Here is an 18,292-nt window from a genome sequence, read left to right as displayed (position 1 = left end):
GTGTGTGTGTGTGTGTGTGTGTGCGTGCGTGTGTGTTTACTTTAATGTGTGAAGGCATGATGGTACCTTGGGCTGTGTGTAAAGGGTTTGTTTGTGTGTATAACACTGTACTTGTGTGTGTGTGTGTGTGTGTGTGTGTGTGTGTTTGTGTGTGTAATACTGTACTTGTGTGTGTGTGTGTTTGTGTGTATAATACTGTACATGTGTGTGTGTGTGTGAGGTGTTGTGGGATCGAGTTTCCTCTGAACTGAACTCAATGCTGTAACTGAGTCCAGTGAATCAACTAATGAACGTGTAATGATGCTGGCAACACTCCACCTGACACTCTATTAATGTGTGTGTGTGTGTGTGTGTGACAGGTCTATTGTGACTGGACCATCCCTCAGAAAGACACTGTGTGTGTACGGTCTTGAAATGAATACACAATGTGTCACATGTGAATTCAAATTAATTCACAAACATCATTCTCTGATTTCTGAAAATGAAATCATCCGAACACATCGATATTTTTTGTGTGAAATTTACAAAGTCTCAGCCAACCAGGATCAACACAAGTTGTCGTGTGTATCGTGTGTGCGCATGTGTCCAGATAAAGTCTGTTGTGTGTGTGTGCGTGTGTGTGTGAGTGTTTGCAGGTTGTGTGTGACCTTGTTGACCTTCAGTGGATTCAGAGGCTCGTATTTACAGTGTCTGTGGAGGGATGCTGGAGGACCAATCACAGCAGAGGTAGGGAGTCTGCTACTGCACACACACACACACACACACAGACACACACACACACACACACAACCACACACACACACACACACACACACACACACACACACACACACACAAACACACACACACCACACACACTTCTAATGGACCCTAGACAGGAGTCTTGGAGTGCCGATGGTTTGATTGACATGTTTGCCAGTGAGTGGTGGGTGGGGCTTCATGTACACACACACCTCAGCAATGCAGCAGTGCTCACGTCCTGTACAGGCCTGTCCTCCCTGCTCTGTCTATAGGACTGTGTGTGTCTGTGTGTGTGTCTGTGTGTGTGTGTGGCCATGTTCGGACTCTCAGGTTTCCTTCTCCAGCTGCAACATTCGAACCTACAGAAGTGTGTGTGTCTCTGAGCTCGTTCACCTGTCGTTTGTTTGTAACACGACAACACGACAACACGACAACACAACAACATGTTTGTCGTCTCGCCGCGGAGACACAAACAGTTGCTAATACTTTTCGGTTTTTACAATCTCTGACTGACATTTCTCTAGATTATGTTCATGTGTTGATTAATTGAAACTCAGATTCAATTTGTTGACAACCCCCCCCTGTTCAGTACCAGGAAGGCGGAGCTACCTAGCCTGTCAGCCTCATGAGGCCACACCGTTAACCAATGAGAAGCCTGCGTCAGGTCTCTTGTCTGCGGGCAGCGCACAGACATGAAAACACAATGAAAGACAACGTGGTGTGAATGATGATTTGGATGATGATCAAATCAAATCAGCAACAAACCACACTTATGATACTCAAATCCCCCCCCCCCCCACACACACACACACATCACATGTAAACAGCTGTATCTGAAAAACAGCTGTTAGCAAAGATCTTTGTCATAAATCGATTTATTCTCGAGGTTAAATCACAGAAAGAAGATGAAAATGAAATATTGTGTCAGGTTTGAACAGAAAGTTTCTCAATCAACAAACATCTGAACTCAATGATTCATCGTTTATTAAAATTAATTCTGTGATTTATTTTCTGTTGACTCACAAATAGTTTGAGGCCAAACCAAACTTTGGAGATAAATGTGTGATTTGATTTGATTATTTACTCAGAAGAATAATAGTATTTTATTTATGTATTTTATATTTTTTTAGGCTTTTAAAAAAGCAATAAAAGAATCGGACGATGAAATAAGAGTTTGGAAAACTGGACAAAGATAAAATATTTTTTTTGCTTTTTATTTTTAAATAAACTAAAGTAGATGCACTGTAAAATAATATTCTAAGAAAAACACCACTATCATGTCAAATGAGGCATCAGTGATTTAAAAGTTTTATAAAACATAATTTTAATAAGAAAAACCTTTTGTGCATAATCTCATTTCATTCAGTGTTTTGAGCCAAAATTTAAAATGTTGTACAACTATCACAACACAACACAGCTTCAGCTCTTACACATACATATTCAAACGTTTGTTAGATTTCACTTTCAAACCATCAGATAAACAGATAAACCGAAGATAATCACGATAATAATAATAACGACTCATCTGAAAACAACAAATCAAACAGGGGGAGGAAGAGGAGGAGGAGGAAACGAGAGTGAAGAGCTTTTCTTCTTCAGACTCAGCACGAGGCTCCGACCCGAGGATTTCACTCTTGTGGTTTCCCATCGGGCTCTTGAGGGAGAATGAGGTGTTTAGTGTTTGTGGTGAACGCGGCGGCTCTCTGCATTCAGGGAGACCCGGGGTTCTTTAATCTCTAATCCCCGATTCACCGTCTCTGTCAGTGGAGGATCCACATGCAACTGAACTTTGTTTACTGTCTTATTGTCGAGTGATGAGCAGGAGACTCTGGAGATGTTAGATCCTGATCATCGCGGGACATGAGAGGATAAACACCAGTGATCCGCGGCGTGCTCCACATTTATCTCCTGCTTTATTCGGTGAAGCCAGACACTTGTATTAATTAGTTATTATGAGAAAAGACTCAGGTTTATTGAAGCATCATAATTTAGTTCTTTAGTGAACTTATTTATAAGTTGAAAATGATGTTGAAGGCCGATGCTGCTGTGTGAGAGGGATTTGATATATCTTTAAACCTGCGTCTCCATTTCCTCCCACTCTCCGGAAATGAAGCCAAACTATCCCGGATAAGAACGCGGCCATCTTGGATCGGTGATGTCACCTGGACCCAGGATCGTGTTTCTGCTGACACACAATCTCGACCAATCGGGAGTCAGTCTCAGCCTGTTTTTATATCATCGAATAACTAATCAAATCCAAAACTTATCAGGAACATGAAAACTTGACATCAGTGTGATCAGAACGACCTGAAATGACGTGAAGCGTCTTTGATGAGCATCTGTTTGACGTGTTGATCAGATTCTGACAGAAAGAAGAACACAAATATCTAGAAGACGAAGACGTCCACGTGGAAAGACGAGGAGACATCTTAGACATTTCTCTCTCCCATCTTTCTAACCTTCGAATCATCGTTTTGGATTTTTCTGTGACAGTTGACGTCCATTTCCTTAAAGTCCCTCGTTGATGTGAATGAAACCAGAAGCGATTCCGCCCCCCCACCCCACACACACACACACACACCCCTACAACCAGAAGCGAAAGGTCGAGGCGAGGTCACCGCAGTCACCAGCACAGAGATGGGAAACTATTATTGGAGCTATTGTGGAGTGGCTATAACTCATGTGGAAGGAAGTTGTCCTGTTGTGTATACGTGTGTGTGTGGATGTTCTAATGAGGGTTTACATGAATCTATCTATAGACGACATGTTATTTATGAGTGATTGTACCACGGTGGCACTTTAAATCTCCCATGAGGCCTCACTGCTTCAGGCTGGAACGCTCCGAGTAACGAGACAAGAAATGAAGACGGATCACGTTTTCTGTTTGTTCTCGATTCATCAATGAGGTTAAAAGCCTCAAATCAGGGGAGAATAAATAAGAATTCATCACAAACATGATAACGAAACTACACGGTGGATTTGTGTTTTGGATGTAATGTGTTTACATGTGTGTGATGTGAGCCTGCAGGCAGTAAACACAGTCTCCGTGGGACGGACTCGGGCTGTTTCTCTCTCCCTGTGGCGTCGCCGTCAAAATGACAATCTGTTATTGGGAGCGACCCAGTGGCTCCTCCATCACGAGCCAGCGCTGTAAATACAAAAGCTCCCAGAGGCCAGATCTGCAGTTTGTGGACAAGAACCAAAATGTGAGTGGACAGTAAACGACACATGAGAAGGAATGGCGGAATTTGGGGGCCACACACACAAACACACACATACACACACACACACATACACACACACACACACACACACACACACACACTTGCAGCTGCAGCCTTGTCAGATGCTCGGCGGCGGAAGCAGGACAGCAGGCCTCAAGGTCTCGGAAGCAGAACACGATGTTCACCTCCGACTCCCGAGGTTAAAATGACACCAGCAGGACACCATCACTCTCCACTCACTGGTTCTGCTCCCAGTTTATGGTTCATATGCAGAGATTACCATCATGATGTGGTTTCTATCCAGAAGAATTACACCCAGATAAAGTTTTCTCACTTCTTTCCCCTCTTAAAATGATCTTCATCTGAAGTTTGAACCATCAACTCTGAGAATCTTTATTTTCTTATCTGTGCATCATCTAAAGTTACATTTCAGATTTCCTATGGATCATTTTATTGAGCTCAAATCAATTGTATTTTCCTTTTTCTCCCCCATCAAGGTACATCCTAGTCTAGACAATAAGTATTAAATGAAATAATTATAAGATATCATACCCAAACTTTATATTTACGTGCTTTTATTTACGTTTCATACTCTAATTCTGTCTTAAATTAACTTTCACATAAAGAAAACCTTGCCCCCTTTGTGTTGTTTAACATCTTTTGAAACTTATTTGAGCATCATTATCATTTAAGATATTTAAAACTTCTTTTAAAAACCTCCACTTGAAAAAATAACAGTCGTCCTCTAGTGGAGAGAATCTGCAGCATCTTCCTGATGCAGATGTTTGGGGATGTTTGTTGGGTCTCAGTGTTGCGTGCCACACACAAACACATACACACAAACACACACACGCTCAGTATAGTTCCCACCAGTCCCTGGCAAGGTCATGCCCCCCCCCCCCTCTCAGAAAGTGGCCCTGGAGACTCTAAAATAGGAGCGACTGCTTTTGGAGCTGCTCCATCTTGCAGCTGAGTAACCTCGACAACTGCCGGCTGGCCACGACCACAATGAGGCCATCAGTCAGCCCCCCCCCCCCCCCCCCCCCCCCCCCCCCCCCCCCCACACACACACACAAACACCCCCCCCCCCCCCACCTGACAGTTCAGGGATGCTCGGCACGTTCAGGGAACAACTGGTGCGTTTAACTAAAAGACGTGAAGGGTGCACCTGCAGCATCTGTGACTAACGAGCTGACATATTATATATAATTGGGTTTTTGTTAATTATGAACCTTCACCGGAGCACGTGCTCAGAACATCTGGATTCTGGATCTCCTCCTCGCGACTCGTCTGTGGTCCCCTGCGCTCTCCGAGGCCCGATGACAGGACGAGCCTCTGGTCAAACAAACAGCAGACACCCAGTCAGTCAACAGGCCCCGCCCACTTTGACCCCTGACCCCACCAGACACCTCCACCTCCTCCTCACAGATCCCGTGTGTTGATGTGTTCGCAGTAACACGGATCACTTCCTGTCACAGATCAGCCAGACTCAACACAGTCCAACAAGGCGGAGAGGGAGCACAGGGTGAGTGTGTGAGACATACAGTACACACACACCGACACACACTGACACACACACTCACCCCAACCTACACTCTCCATACGGTCTTGAACCAGGCAGTGTAAATTAGTGTGTTGACAAGTTGTTGTGCGCACAACTTTGACAGAGCAGGAAACGGGACCAAAAGCTCGTTGACAAACCAAACCCCATTAACTGTCAATGGATGAACAACGTCCACTGAGACACCGGGACGTCCAGGAGGGGACGTCCCCAGAGGCAGGGACACTCAGGGGTCCCCAGGAGGCTCCCTGCAGAGCTCTGAACTAGAGCTACATGTGTTTTATGGTAACAGTTTGTCTCTATTGGAAAGAAAAGTATAGTGTATAGTGTGTGTGGTTGTGTGTGTGTGTGTGTGTGTGTGTGTGTGTGTGTGTGTGTGTGTGTGTGTGTAAAAAAGGACTCAACAGCATATGGACAGTTTGAATATTATTTTGGAGTTTATATCCAGATGATTTACTTTTGGAGCTGATCGGTCAAACTTCAAAAAGGTGAAAACACATGATCCACAAATATCCAGATAATAAATAAATATGAATGATAAGTGATGCACTAATCTGTAGGTGAAAATGTAGGTACTTTCTACATAGACATGACCTGGAGCTAAGATATTTAAAAATATTTATGATCACAGGGCAGGAAATGTTTCTACTGCCCCCATGTGGCCAGGAAATCACTTATCGCAGGTCTAACTTATAACTTGATTTATATATTATATATCTTGGTGTGTTCGGCATTCCTGTGAGTTTCTCTGTGTGTGTGTGTGTCAGAGATTGTTGGCGTGTGTGTTACTGAGCATGAGCAGGCAGAATCTCCCACTAAGCAGCTGTCAGAGCAGCGCTGGCTATCGTCTCCCCCGGGGGGTCGGCCTGTCAACTTGTCCCACTGACGGTTCTCTGCTCTCAGCCTCGCCTCGGCCGGCCCGGGGCTGGTGTGTGTGTGTGTGTGTGTGTGTGTGTGTGTGTGTGTCCTGCTCCTGCTGGGGCCCTGGCAAATCTGATAATTACTGTCCTGACAATGAAACCCCCCCCCTGACCCCACCTCGAAGCCCCTGCACCCCCAGACCTCCCCGAACAGCCTCCATAGAGAACAGGCTTACATCTTAACACAGACGTACATTGGCTCACACACATGAAAGCTGATGATTCACACATAGAAACATGGAGATGAAAGAAAACATGCAAAGCTTGAAAGAAAGTTTCGGAGGGACATTGTGTGGTTGTGTGTAGAGAGAAATAATATTCTATAGTTTAATATTGTGTACAAAGTCTGCAGGAGAACTATGAGGAGAAGAAAGAGGATCTGATGAACCAGATCAGGGAGGCCGAGGAGAAGCTGTCTGCTGAGCAGGAGGACTCAGTGGAAGAAGAGAGGAAGACAGATGAAGAGTTAAACCTCCTGATTCTGCAGAACATTGAGCTTCAGGTACATCAGATCATTTTAGATCTGAATTATACAGATTGATTTGTTTCATGTTCAGACTCTGAAGAAGAAAATGCTGAAACTTATGTTGTCTCTGTCTTTTCAGAGACTCGCTCTGAAGACCAATGAGTACAGAGAGAAGGTCAAGAAGGAGAAGAAGGAGAAGAAAAGCAGGAAAAGAAAGAGCAACAAGAGAGAGAGAGAGAGAGAGAAGAAGGAGGAGAGGAAAAAAGTAAGGAAGAGAGAGAAGGAGGAGAGAGAAGAAGAAGAAGTTGGGAACATGTTTAGATGTTTGAATTTTAAACGACGGAGCTCGTCCTAATCTCCATTTTCATATTTCATGTACCTCAAGCACCTTCTCATCCTGATTCCCCCCACTCCCTGACCCCTTAACCCCTTCCTACACCCCCCCCCTCCCTACACCTGTATTATATACTCTAGATATTTTGGGGAAAGTCAAGAATACATAACAATGACTTCTTGTCCCAGTTTGCTCCTTGATTCCAGATGCTGGTTAGTTGATATCTATCTCAATGATGAAAAATAAACATGTACATGAGGATACTTCAATAATAAGAGTTATTACATGTGACCGCTGCATGTTGTGATGTTATGATGCACGGCCTCATATCTGAAACCAGAGCGTCACTCAGTAGAGGATCTGCAGCAATCTCATAAACATATCATAAACATACAAACACATCCTACCTCACCATGTTAAAGAGCAAGAGGAAGAATTCCTGGATCCATCTCCAGATCCAGACCTGCACCAAAGTTCAATGCTTCTCTCTTGACCCACATCCTTCTACCAAGTTTCATGGAAATCTGTCTAGTGGTTTTTGAGTAATCCTGCAAACTCAGGCTGCGTTCATAAAAACTGATACAGGTGGGAGTCATGTGACCTCGATGTTACTCTAGAGGAACATTGGTCTCACATCTCTGCAGGCGGGAGTCGCTCTGTGAATCCAAACATGGCAGCAGGTTGTAAATGAAGAAACAATGAGGTGTTAGATCTTATTTCTTACAGCGTTCACACTGGGATCCAAAGAAGGTTAAAGACCAATGAGCCCAGCCCAGACGCTTCATCTAAGTCAATAAAAGAATGATAGTTTCCTTCTCCCTTTTTGGTGATAAAACATGTTCACCTCAGATCATGTGATGAGAGGTTTGACAGCCATGAACCACGAGGGTTCAAATCTAGTCATGAATCAACTGCTTCTGGTCCAAATGTTAGAAATAACTTTATAAACAACTGCATTTCAATGACTGATGAATGAAATTATTCTTTGTGCACATAGAGGACAGTGGACTCAGTAAACTGAAATGTAAATTCTGACTCAGACTCCAGACAGATCAGTGTTTTGGTCTGGAGGTCGTTCCCGTCCTGAGAAGCCTCTGTCAGCCCTGCAGCCTGCAGTCAGCAGGAGACACACAACGTCCATCATGTCGACAAATCGACTCAATCAGCTCCGACCGGCAGCATCAGGCCCTCGCCGCTTTGAAATCCAACACTGTTGATGGTTCAGCCGAGTGTTTCTGGAGAGGGAAAGGAAAAAGGGGAAAAGTGGAGGAGAGCAGGAGGCCTCATCAGCTCATGATGGCAGTGATGGAGTGAGAGGGGAGCAGCGGGATCTGTGTGATGTGTGGCATATCTCATGTGTGTGTGTTTGTGTGTGTTTGTTTGTGTGTGGGTCAGAGAGTCACATTTTACTAACATAAAAACACGATGTGAGGACTGGAAGTGGAGGTCACACAAACGTGAAGGTGCACGATTCATCAAGCACTTCAGATCAAACACTGGAGAGAAAGAGAGAGAACGAGATGGAGGGAGGGAGGGAGGGAGGGAGGGAGGGAGAGAGGGAGAGACAGAAAGAGAGGAAGAGGAGAAGAGATTAAAAAAAAACTGGATGTTTAACAATGTATGTGAGTGTTTCCACGATATTATATCCAATCACCACATATAATATAATATAATATAACATAATATAATATAATATAATATAATATAATATATGTAAGAGGAACATTTTGCTTGAGGAAAGCTTACGGTCTATATTCTAATTATACGTTACACTATGCAACAAGATTAAAAGTAAAGAATCTGATTATTTACAGAACCGATGACATTTTTCAACTAACTATATAATAACTTGTTGTTTTCTTTCATTCTACATAATCATTACCGTGCTGTGGTTCAGCTCCACTATTATAATATTAATTTAAACCAAAACTAAAATCAGAAAGAATATAAATGAAGGTTGAAGAGATTCATATCATTGTGTCAGTGAAACTTGTTCTCTGTGTTGTCACACTGGCCCCTTGTGGCAGAACCCAGGTACTGCTGTGACTCCACATGATGTCTAATCTCAGTTTATCTGAATTTACTCATCATATCAAGTGTTTCTGTAAAGCTCAGACTTAGAGATAGAGAGAATTACTAATCTGTTATGATGCATTTCTCAATATGTTTGATATTAAGTTATAGTTTTAGGGGGAAATGTTGAATAAGTTATAATTTTGAGGTCTTAATAATCATCTTCATCAACCATGAGGCTACATGAGCATTTATCAACTTTCACTGGTGTCACAGATAAATACTAGTTTTAACTCAATTCAATGTGTGATATATTTAACGAAAAAGAACCTTAACGAAAAATGTTACATAAATAAAAGTTAATTATTATAAAAGAACACATCGTTATTGCATTATTTCCGTCTGTGCTGCTATCTAGAATAAAAAAAAGCATAAATTCTAAAACGGATCACACCTGAATAAAATTATTTAATAATATCAAACTTTCTACTTCTACCCTACTACATACCACAAATAAATGTTATACATTTATCCTTTAAGTCTTTGTCTGTTAATATGTTAATAGTGTCTAATATATATTTATATCATTCTGTAATATGTAGACCTAGCTGCAATAACGTGAAAATCTTAAGTTATGTAAAATTAAATAAATGATTAATTATAAGAAACGTTCTACTTCTCCCCTATGACATACCAAAGATAAATATTATTAAAGTACTTCATATTTATTTATGTTATATGAATCTGTAATATTTAGGCCTATCTTGAATAAAGTGAAATTATACAAATTAAAAACAGGAAATATTACATGGATTAAATATATTTATTAAATTTACGTAAAATAAATAAAAGTTGTAATAAAAAGAAAATGTGTTATTTCTGCTACTGTGCTGTGATTTGCTGTCTCCGTGCCACGTCACCGCTACGTGCCCTCCTATTGGTGGATCGTCCTCCCGGAGCTGAAGGTGACGCTGGCCCGACTCTCTACCTCCATCCACCCGCCGTTCAGACGTATCCTCCCCGGTCTGCTCCTCCTCCAGTACCGCGCCGCGACCTTCTGCTTCTCCCGGAGAAACCATGTCCTTGTTCAGCGAAGTCCCGCAGGCTCCTCCCGTGGCCGTGTTCAAACTGTCCGCGGACTTCAGGGAGGACAGCCACCCGCAGAAGGTCAACCTGGGAGTCGGGGGTAAGAGATACAACCTCCCGGCTAATGCTAATGCTAACGCTAATGCTTATGCTAAGCTCGCCCGCTCCCGGAGGGGACTTAGCATCGTGCCCGCTGTTGCTGCCGCTTCCTCCGGCTCCGGGCCTCGCTCGGCCCCCGGAGCTGTCACTCTGCGGTCCAGACAAGAGGAGCTGCTGAGGTTTGACCTTCAAGCTAACTAGCTCTGAAGCTAACGAGCCCCACGTAGCTTCCCTTCGTGTTGACAGCCACTCAACTTTGAATCCTCGTCTCTGGAGCTGGAGGAAACTGTGTGGACGTGAAGCCCCCGAGGCTCTTATCTGGGAACTACTTTTAATTTTTACATTTTAATTCAGTTGTGTGTCACGATTTAGCTTAAATTAATCACATGACAGGAGGTGTTTGGGTTTGTCCCACTTTCCTCCGCCGGTCCTTGAACGCACCATCCTCCTGTTCAGTTGAAATCATCCAGTAACTTGTGAGATCTTCTCTCCTGCTGTCATCGTTTATTATTTATATAATAATTATAATTCAGTCCTAAACCTGCATTAATGCACTAACACCCAGTTACAGTAGAGGAGCCTCAGGGAACCTTCCTGGGCTCCTCACCATTCCCACTGTGGAGCAACTTTTCAACTTTCTATTAAGTAAGCCCAGCCAAATTGACAAAATACAAAATACACACACATACTCAAAGTACACAAGTAAAATGTGAGAGAGAAAATTAAAAAGGCATTTTAGTTATAATTGTTATTATTATTTCCCCCGGAACCTATTCAAGTGAACGACATAACCCTGTCGTTATCCTAGGGGAGTAGTTCATTATCTGGTTGGACAGATCACCTGGTTTCCTTCTAATCCGAACACACAACTACAGCTCAGGGCCGTACACAACATCACAACAACAGAATGATGTCACAGTGAAGCAGTTGCTGGATTGAAGGAACTCGTGTCTCTCAGCTTTGAGGCAGTTGCTGTGGTTTAGATACGCAGACATGTTCTTCCTTCTTAATTCAACTTCTCAAACTCACACATTGCTTCTATTAATCCCAAAGATATACACATAAAGAACATGATATGGAATAACCAAACACACAGTCAAGTTCTGCTATAGACGACGCAACATGGACTCCATCCAGAACGGCTCTTCTGGAGCTCGTTGCCTCGAGGCTCCAGAGCGACTCGCCCACATGACACGGTGTGTTCAGGTCATGGACACAGTTTGATGCTCTCTCTCTCAGAGGCAGTGGAAACCCATTGATTCAGCTAAATGAACAGAAATGAAACACGTGGCACAGAAACCTCAGTGTCGTCCTTGTGGTCACAGAATCTCCTTAAAGCAGATCTGCTCACCAACATGTGAGTGAAACATGTGACCTCACCGATACGTCTGCCCTTTCATTCAAAGTCTACAGCTGTGGTGCCGGCCGGATATTTGATACAGCTCTGCACAGGCTTCAGTACGTTATGAGCTCGAGTTCTTAAGGAGTCAAATATGAGCCACACACACACACACACACAGGCACATACACAGAAAGACACACACACACACACACACACACTTGTTTTAGTCTGGTTATTCAGGGTGACCTTCAGAGAGTCATAGACATAACTACAGCCCGACCCATGTGGAGCTGATGTTGATACCGATAACAGGGTGTAAAAAATTTGTTTCTCAAACATCTTCAGTCAAAAAATGTAGTTGAATCTTCATATTTAACAGTTAAACTATAGATTTTATTATAAATAACTGTAAAGAAAAGGAAAACACAACTTCAGCCAAATATGTACAACTTAACTTAACACTTTGATGTGAAACACAAACATCTTTTTGAGCATTATTCGTAAAATATAAGTTTTCATATGGGCAAACATACATGAATAATAATACGTCTGTGAACGGCTCATAACATGTGATTAAAACCTGTTTATCTCTGTCACTGGTGTTATTGTCTCAGACTGCAAGGTCATCATTTAGACATTTTGACTCTACTGTTGTTTAAAAATAAAGTTTAAAAACAGTTGGACCTTGAGAGATGGTTCTGTGTCCATGAGAGAAGTTATTGAAACACAATTGGCACATTGTGGAAAACTTGAGACATGTAAACAATAGCAACACAAAGATTTATAAAGATTCTATAAACTTCCCGGTACTTGCTTTGTGTCCCTGCAGCTTACCGCACCGACGACTGCCAGCCCTGGGTGCTGCCGGTGGTGAAGAAGGTGGAGCGGCTGATCGTGGAGGACACCAGCCTGAACCACGAGTACCTGCCCATCCTCGGCCTGCCCGAGTTCCGCTCCGCCGCCTCCAAGGTCGCTCTGGGAGAAGACAGCTCCGCCATCAAGGACAACAGGGTGAGAGAAGCCATGAGATCCTATCAGGTTAAAGCTTGTGCTGACTGTGATGTATTTTCAGAGAGTTACTCCATCCTTTCTCCTTCCTGTTGTGTCTCTCAGGTCGGGGCAGTCCAGGCTCTGGGTGGAACCGGTGCCTTGAGGATCGGGGCCGAGTTCCTGCGCCGCTGGTACAACGGCACCAACAACACGTCCACGCCCGTCTACGTGTCAGCGCCCACCTGGGGTCAGTAGGTCGGCACTAAGGAAGCTCACAGTCGGTTTCCTGGTAATTTCAAGGTTTCAAACATCTACTTTGTGTTCTCCTTCCTCCCAGAGAACCACAATGCTGTGTTCGCTGATGCTGGTTTCAAAGACATCCGGCCCTACCACTACTGGGACGCTGCTAACAGAGGCCTGGACCTCACCGGGCTCCTGGACGACCTGGAGGTGAGGAGGGACCCGTGTGAACAACGGGTCATGACACAAGAAATACAAAATCAAATCCAAATTAGACACCAAAATGAAACTTTGCTCGTTGACATCTTCTTAGTTTCTAACTGATGTTTAATACACAACACAGTTCATTAACTTGGACGTTTCAAGGATCAGGTTTCACAATTTAGGGAATCGACCGTGTGACGGAAATTATTTTCCTGTTCTCACTTGGTGACTTTTGTTGGTTCTAATCCTGTTTTTCCCTTCTCGTCATGTAAGCACACACATGAATAACTTCACATGTTCCTCATTAACAGTTTGAAACATCTGCACGAATCCTGAGTTGTATTATTTTTTATCGTAAGTGAAACTATCGAGTCAACTAATCTGACTTATGAAAATAGATCTGAACATTTGCATATAAAGAAACAGTTTTTCCTCATCAGGTCCAATAAACCAGATTATCATCTGACTGCTGTTTACTCGAGGAGAAACAGAATAGAAGCCAGAGGAGATATAAAAGAAGAAAGAAAGAAACACACATTTACAGAGTTTTTTTTTAACCTGATTTCATATTTGTTTCTGTTCTTAATCTCAACAGAAAGCTCCAGAACACTCCATCTTCATCCTGCACGCCTGCGCTCACAACCCGACCGGCACCGACCCCACCCAGGACCAGTGGAAGCAGATCGCAGAGATCATGAAGGTTTGTTCTCAGATCAGGTGCTGGAGATATCTGCTCCTCCAAAGCTTTCTGTGTAAAACCCTGAATCATCCAAAGCATCTGTGTGTGAGAACGTCTGAGTCAACAGCAGGAGAAAGACCAGAGTGTTAACCCTCTCTTCTTCATGTGTTTATCTTTGCTTCTCTAGAGGAGGAAGCTGTTTGTGTTCTTCGACTCGGCCTATCAGGGCTTCGCCTCTGGCTGTCTGGATAAAGACGCCTGGTCCATCCGCTTCTTTGTCTCCGAGGGCTTCGAGCTCTTCGTAGCTCAGTCCTTCTCCAAAAACTTCGGCCTCTACAGTGAGTACATGATTCCCACCCGGGTGCATGTTTGAACACACCCCTGAGTTCTAGCAAATTAGTATTTACTTGCCAAAGTATACGTTTATTTACTCTCATGACAGTTGAGTCAATAGAAACATCAGTCGTGTGATTCCTCTTCCTCCCCCTGCCCTCTTCAGACGAGCGGGTGGGGAACCTGACGGTGGTTTCCCAGGACAAAGAGGATCTGACCCGGGTCCTGTCTCAGATGGAGAAGCTTGTGAGGACGACCTGGTCCAACCCTCCGTCCCAGGGAGCGCGCATCGTCAGCAAGACCCTCAACTGCCCCGAGCTGTTCGCTGAGTGGTGAGTCCATCATCGGCCTGGTGGCTTCGTCTGACTCACCTCTGGATGTTCAGAGGATTATTCTAAGTTAAAACATTTCAGTGTTGTTAAGTGTTGATATATAAAATAATGAAGAGTAGCTCGGTATCTTCAGTGTGGTTTCAGGAATCAGGTTATTCACACTTTTCAAACTCAGATTTTCAAGAGGGCCCGACTGATGTGGGTTCTGGGGTCTGGTGCAACTTGGACTTTAAGAAGTAGAAGATGTTGATCTGATCTTAATCCTGCAGGAAAGGGAACGTGAAGACCATGGCCGACCGGGTTCTGTTGATGAGGGATGAGCTGAAGTCGAAGCTGCAGGCCCTGGGCACCCCGGGGACCTGGGACCACATCACCCAGCAGATCGGCATGTTCAGCTTCACCGGCCTCAACCGTGAGTACACATACCCACAAACAAACACACAGTCACGCACACAATCTGATTGTAGATCTGCGTCTTTACTTTGTGGTACTATTGAAAGTGAAATTAACCTAAAAACCAGTATGGAAACAGTTTCCTAATATACAATTTAACTTGTCAGTGCGGCTCTAGTTCTTCTTCTACGCTCTGCGTGACGGCCCCGTGTTGTCATGTGTCCTTCAGCCAAACAGGTGGAGTACATGATCAAGGAGAGGCACGTGTACCTGATGGCCAGCGGCCGCATCAACATGTGCGGCCTCACCACCAAGAACATCGACTACGTCGCTGAGTCCATCCACGAGTCCGTCACCAAGGTCCAGTAGAGGGCGACTTCCCTGTGCGCCCACTTCCTGCCTCCTGCACGCCACAGGAAGTATCACCGTGTCTGTGCCCCCTGTCCCCCCCCCCCCTGCTTAACCTCTCCTCTGATTGGACAAAACTGCAGCAGGGTTATTTGCAGTTGAGCCAATGGGAGGAGGATGTGTTTTCTGTTCTCACGGTAAAGTACTAATCTTTGGGAGGTGCAATGACTTTAGGAAAACACTTGAACAGTCGGGTATCGCTGACGCAGAGTTCTGTTCACCAGAACTATAGAATATTATATTAATTAAAATGTCTCTGATCCATTTCCTGCCTCACATTTCCTCATGTTGTGTCCTTTCTCGTCACAAACAATCACTTGAGCTTTTGTTACGAGTTAACATTTACATTATTGTATGTATATGTAATCAACAGCTGCTTTCAGACATGCACTGAAGTCCGAGTCAGTTTTCCAGAAGGACTGTAACGAGGGACGATTCTTTTTTGAGTCTTTGTGGAAATGTCCGGACCCTTGTTTCAGTTCCACCGTGTCTGAGACCAGCTTCAGTCCTTCCACTTTCCTGCACAAGTTCTGAACAAAGAAAAATCAAGTTACATGTGGAAATCATGAAGTAACTGCCACTAAAGAAACGAAGCACGGTGGTTCTTTGCAGTTTTAAATTTTAATAAGTTGTTGGAGACGACAAATCAAACTCAGTCGACTCAGCAGATCTTTTGTTTCAACGGTTATTGTCTCCGTCATGTGACTTGTTGTTTGGTCACTTGCTTGTCATGCATGTGCCTGAGGGTGGGAGTTATTTGTTTGTTTTTTTGCCTTGTCCCAGCTGTGACTTATTGCCATCACTGAGTGCCCCCCCCCCCCCCCACTCCCCCCTGTGGTGTGTTGTGTTCCCCCCCCCTGCACTGATGTGTGTTACAGAACAGCCTCTGTAGAGTCAGTCGTTGTGTTGCTCGGACCTCGGAGCCCGACACTTGTGAGCCACTCTCCCGTTGTGTGGTGGTGTTTGTTGAAGGCACACACCAGTATGTGTTCATACTGGAATAAATTATAAACTACCGGAAACCAGTCAAACCATCTCGGTGTGCTTTTTTTTTCCACAAACCTTCTCTGGGTTTATCTACATGGAAGAAGGTCAAAGTTCTCAATGTTACATTAGCGTTCCGATTTGAAAGCTGATCAATGTCATACACGAGTGTTTGGTTATGTTGGTCTCACTGGTGGAACTGGTGGAAAGATAAAGACTGTCTTTCCAAACCACAAGTCTACTTAGTTTTACTTCATCAGAGATAAAGTGTTTTTCTTGTGACACAGGAATACAGAAGTAGAAAATACAATATACACAACGGTCCCTTTCAGATCAGATCATTATTATTTTGAGGCTATAGGCAAGAAAGAATCTGTTTTTTCAAAGTAAAGATACTTTAAACCTCTCAGATAAATGTAGTAAAATAGAAATGCTTCTTTACTTCTTCAGTAGTGCACTAGTAGATATACTTAGTTACTTCAGAGTGCCATTCTCTTTTTAGGATGTATTTCCATAGGATTTATTGACGGAATAAAAAACCTCATCAGACTTAACTCTATAACTTTAAATGTAAAATGAAAACACGAGACATTAAAGAAATCCTGCAAATTAAAAAAAACTGATCTCAGGTTCTTCATGAAGATCTGATCTCACAGCGTCCTGCAGCAGAACGTGTTCTGTTCTAGTTTTGACCTCGAAAGGAAGATGCTGATTGGCTGTGTGCATTGCTCCAATGCAGCAAAGTGACTCAGCAGGTTTTGATATATTCCTCCTGGGGGGCGGGGGGCACTTCCCCTCCCACCTCCCCGCCTCTTACATTAACCAATGAGCAGGGATAGAGCACAACCCTCCCCCTGGTTCGTGAAAGTCAAACCTCATCATCTGGTTCACGTCTGTTTCCATGACACGTCGTATTTTAACACTTGAATTCAAACTGATCCTCAGGGAACAAGAACCGGCTCCAACCTGTGAAACCTGCTTCAGGACAATTATTATCATCCTGTTTTAGATTAAACCAACAACAACCAAACACGGATCAGAGCCGGAAACTTCGACCTCTGCATCGTCTTCCTCTCTCGTCCCTCCCTGTCCCCCCCGCCCCACCCCTCTCTCCTCCTCTTCCTCCTCCTCCTCCTCCTCCTGCTGCTGCAATGGCACAAATCTGATCCTGCAAACACAGCCGGACGAGGCCACGCCCCCCCCCCCCCCCCCCCAGTCAGCCCCATGCAGAGAGCACATCGGGCCGCAGAAACATAGGAGATCCCACATGAGTCACATATAAACGTACATGTTCATCCAGCACGGAGAGCGACAGGGTTTTATATTTCATCGCCGCGATAAATTATTAGTGAGTCACACCTTTAATATTCACAAGATCAAACGTGAACCTGCATGAACTCAAGTGTCAAACCTCCAGAGAACTAGAATCATCTCAGCTCTCCAGCTGCAGTCGAGCTGCGGTGAGCGTGTGTTGATGTTCCTCAGATTTTATAAAAGCTTTCACTCTAAACCCGGTGCTCACACTCAGATAACCTCTGGTCAGACGTGCTCTGCTTGTGCTCTGCTTGTGCACTCACGCATTTCCTGCTCTCCAGCTTGAGCTCTTCTCCTCACGTTCACAGTGATTCTGTGCACGTGTTAAACTTCTTTTCTTGGAATTATTTGGGAAAAATCTCGGAAATCCCAAACTAATAGAACGCCTGGTGCATTGGAGTGCAAGCAACAACCTGTCAGAGAACCAGTGCACGGTTCTGAGTGAAAGCGTCTGAAACTAAAGGACCACAGGACAGGAACAAATCCAAGAAGTCACACAACACAACTGTTTCAATGTTAGAGCTCCATAACTTTTAATTTACAAGTAGGAATGATATAAATAATATGACGAGCAGCAGGATATAAACATGTTTTTCCTCTTCTTGAAAAATATACATCCAGTGCAACTT

The 18,292-nt window shown here is 43.9% G+C and overlaps 1 protein-coding gene and 1 long non-coding RNA gene across 2 annotated transcripts; both read left to right on the top strand.

Moving 5' to 3' along the window:
- The first annotated feature begins 604 nt into the window (after positions 1–604).
- Positions 605–7,152, top strand: LOC128436963 (uncharacterized). The gene is made up of 5 exons (XR_008338141.1): positions 605–726; positions 3,770–3,947; positions 5,419–5,490; positions 6,792–6,948; positions 7,052–7,152. It is a non-coding gene; the product is annotated as an uncharacterized LOC128436963 (long non-coding RNA).
- Positions 7,153–10,212: 3,060 nt separating this feature from the next.
- Positions 10,213–15,643, top strand: LOC128436946 (aspartate aminotransferase, cytoplasmic). Its single transcript, XM_053418901.1, has 9 exons — positions 10,213–10,445; positions 12,616–12,797; positions 12,900–13,023; positions 13,114–13,226; positions 13,816–13,920; positions 14,087–14,237; positions 14,399–14,564; positions 14,834–14,976; positions 15,187–15,643. Exons 1-9 carry the CDS (start codon positions 10,337–10,339, stop codon positions 15,324–15,326), a joined length of 1,233 nt encoding a protein of 410 aa, XP_053274876.1. The 5' UTR covers positions 10,213–10,336; the 3' UTR covers positions 15,327–15,643.
- Positions 15,644–18,292: the final 2,649 nt, after the last annotated feature.

The sequence above is a fragment of the Pleuronectes platessa genome, chromosome 3 (genome assembly GCF_947347685.1).
Source record: "Pleuronectes platessa chromosome 3, fPlePla1.1, whole genome shotgun sequence".
Classification (NCBI taxonomy): Eukaryota; Metazoa; Chordata; class Actinopteri; order Pleuronectiformes; family Pleuronectidae; genus Pleuronectes; species Pleuronectes platessa.
This window is presented reverse-complemented; position numbering and strand designations above follow the sequence as displayed.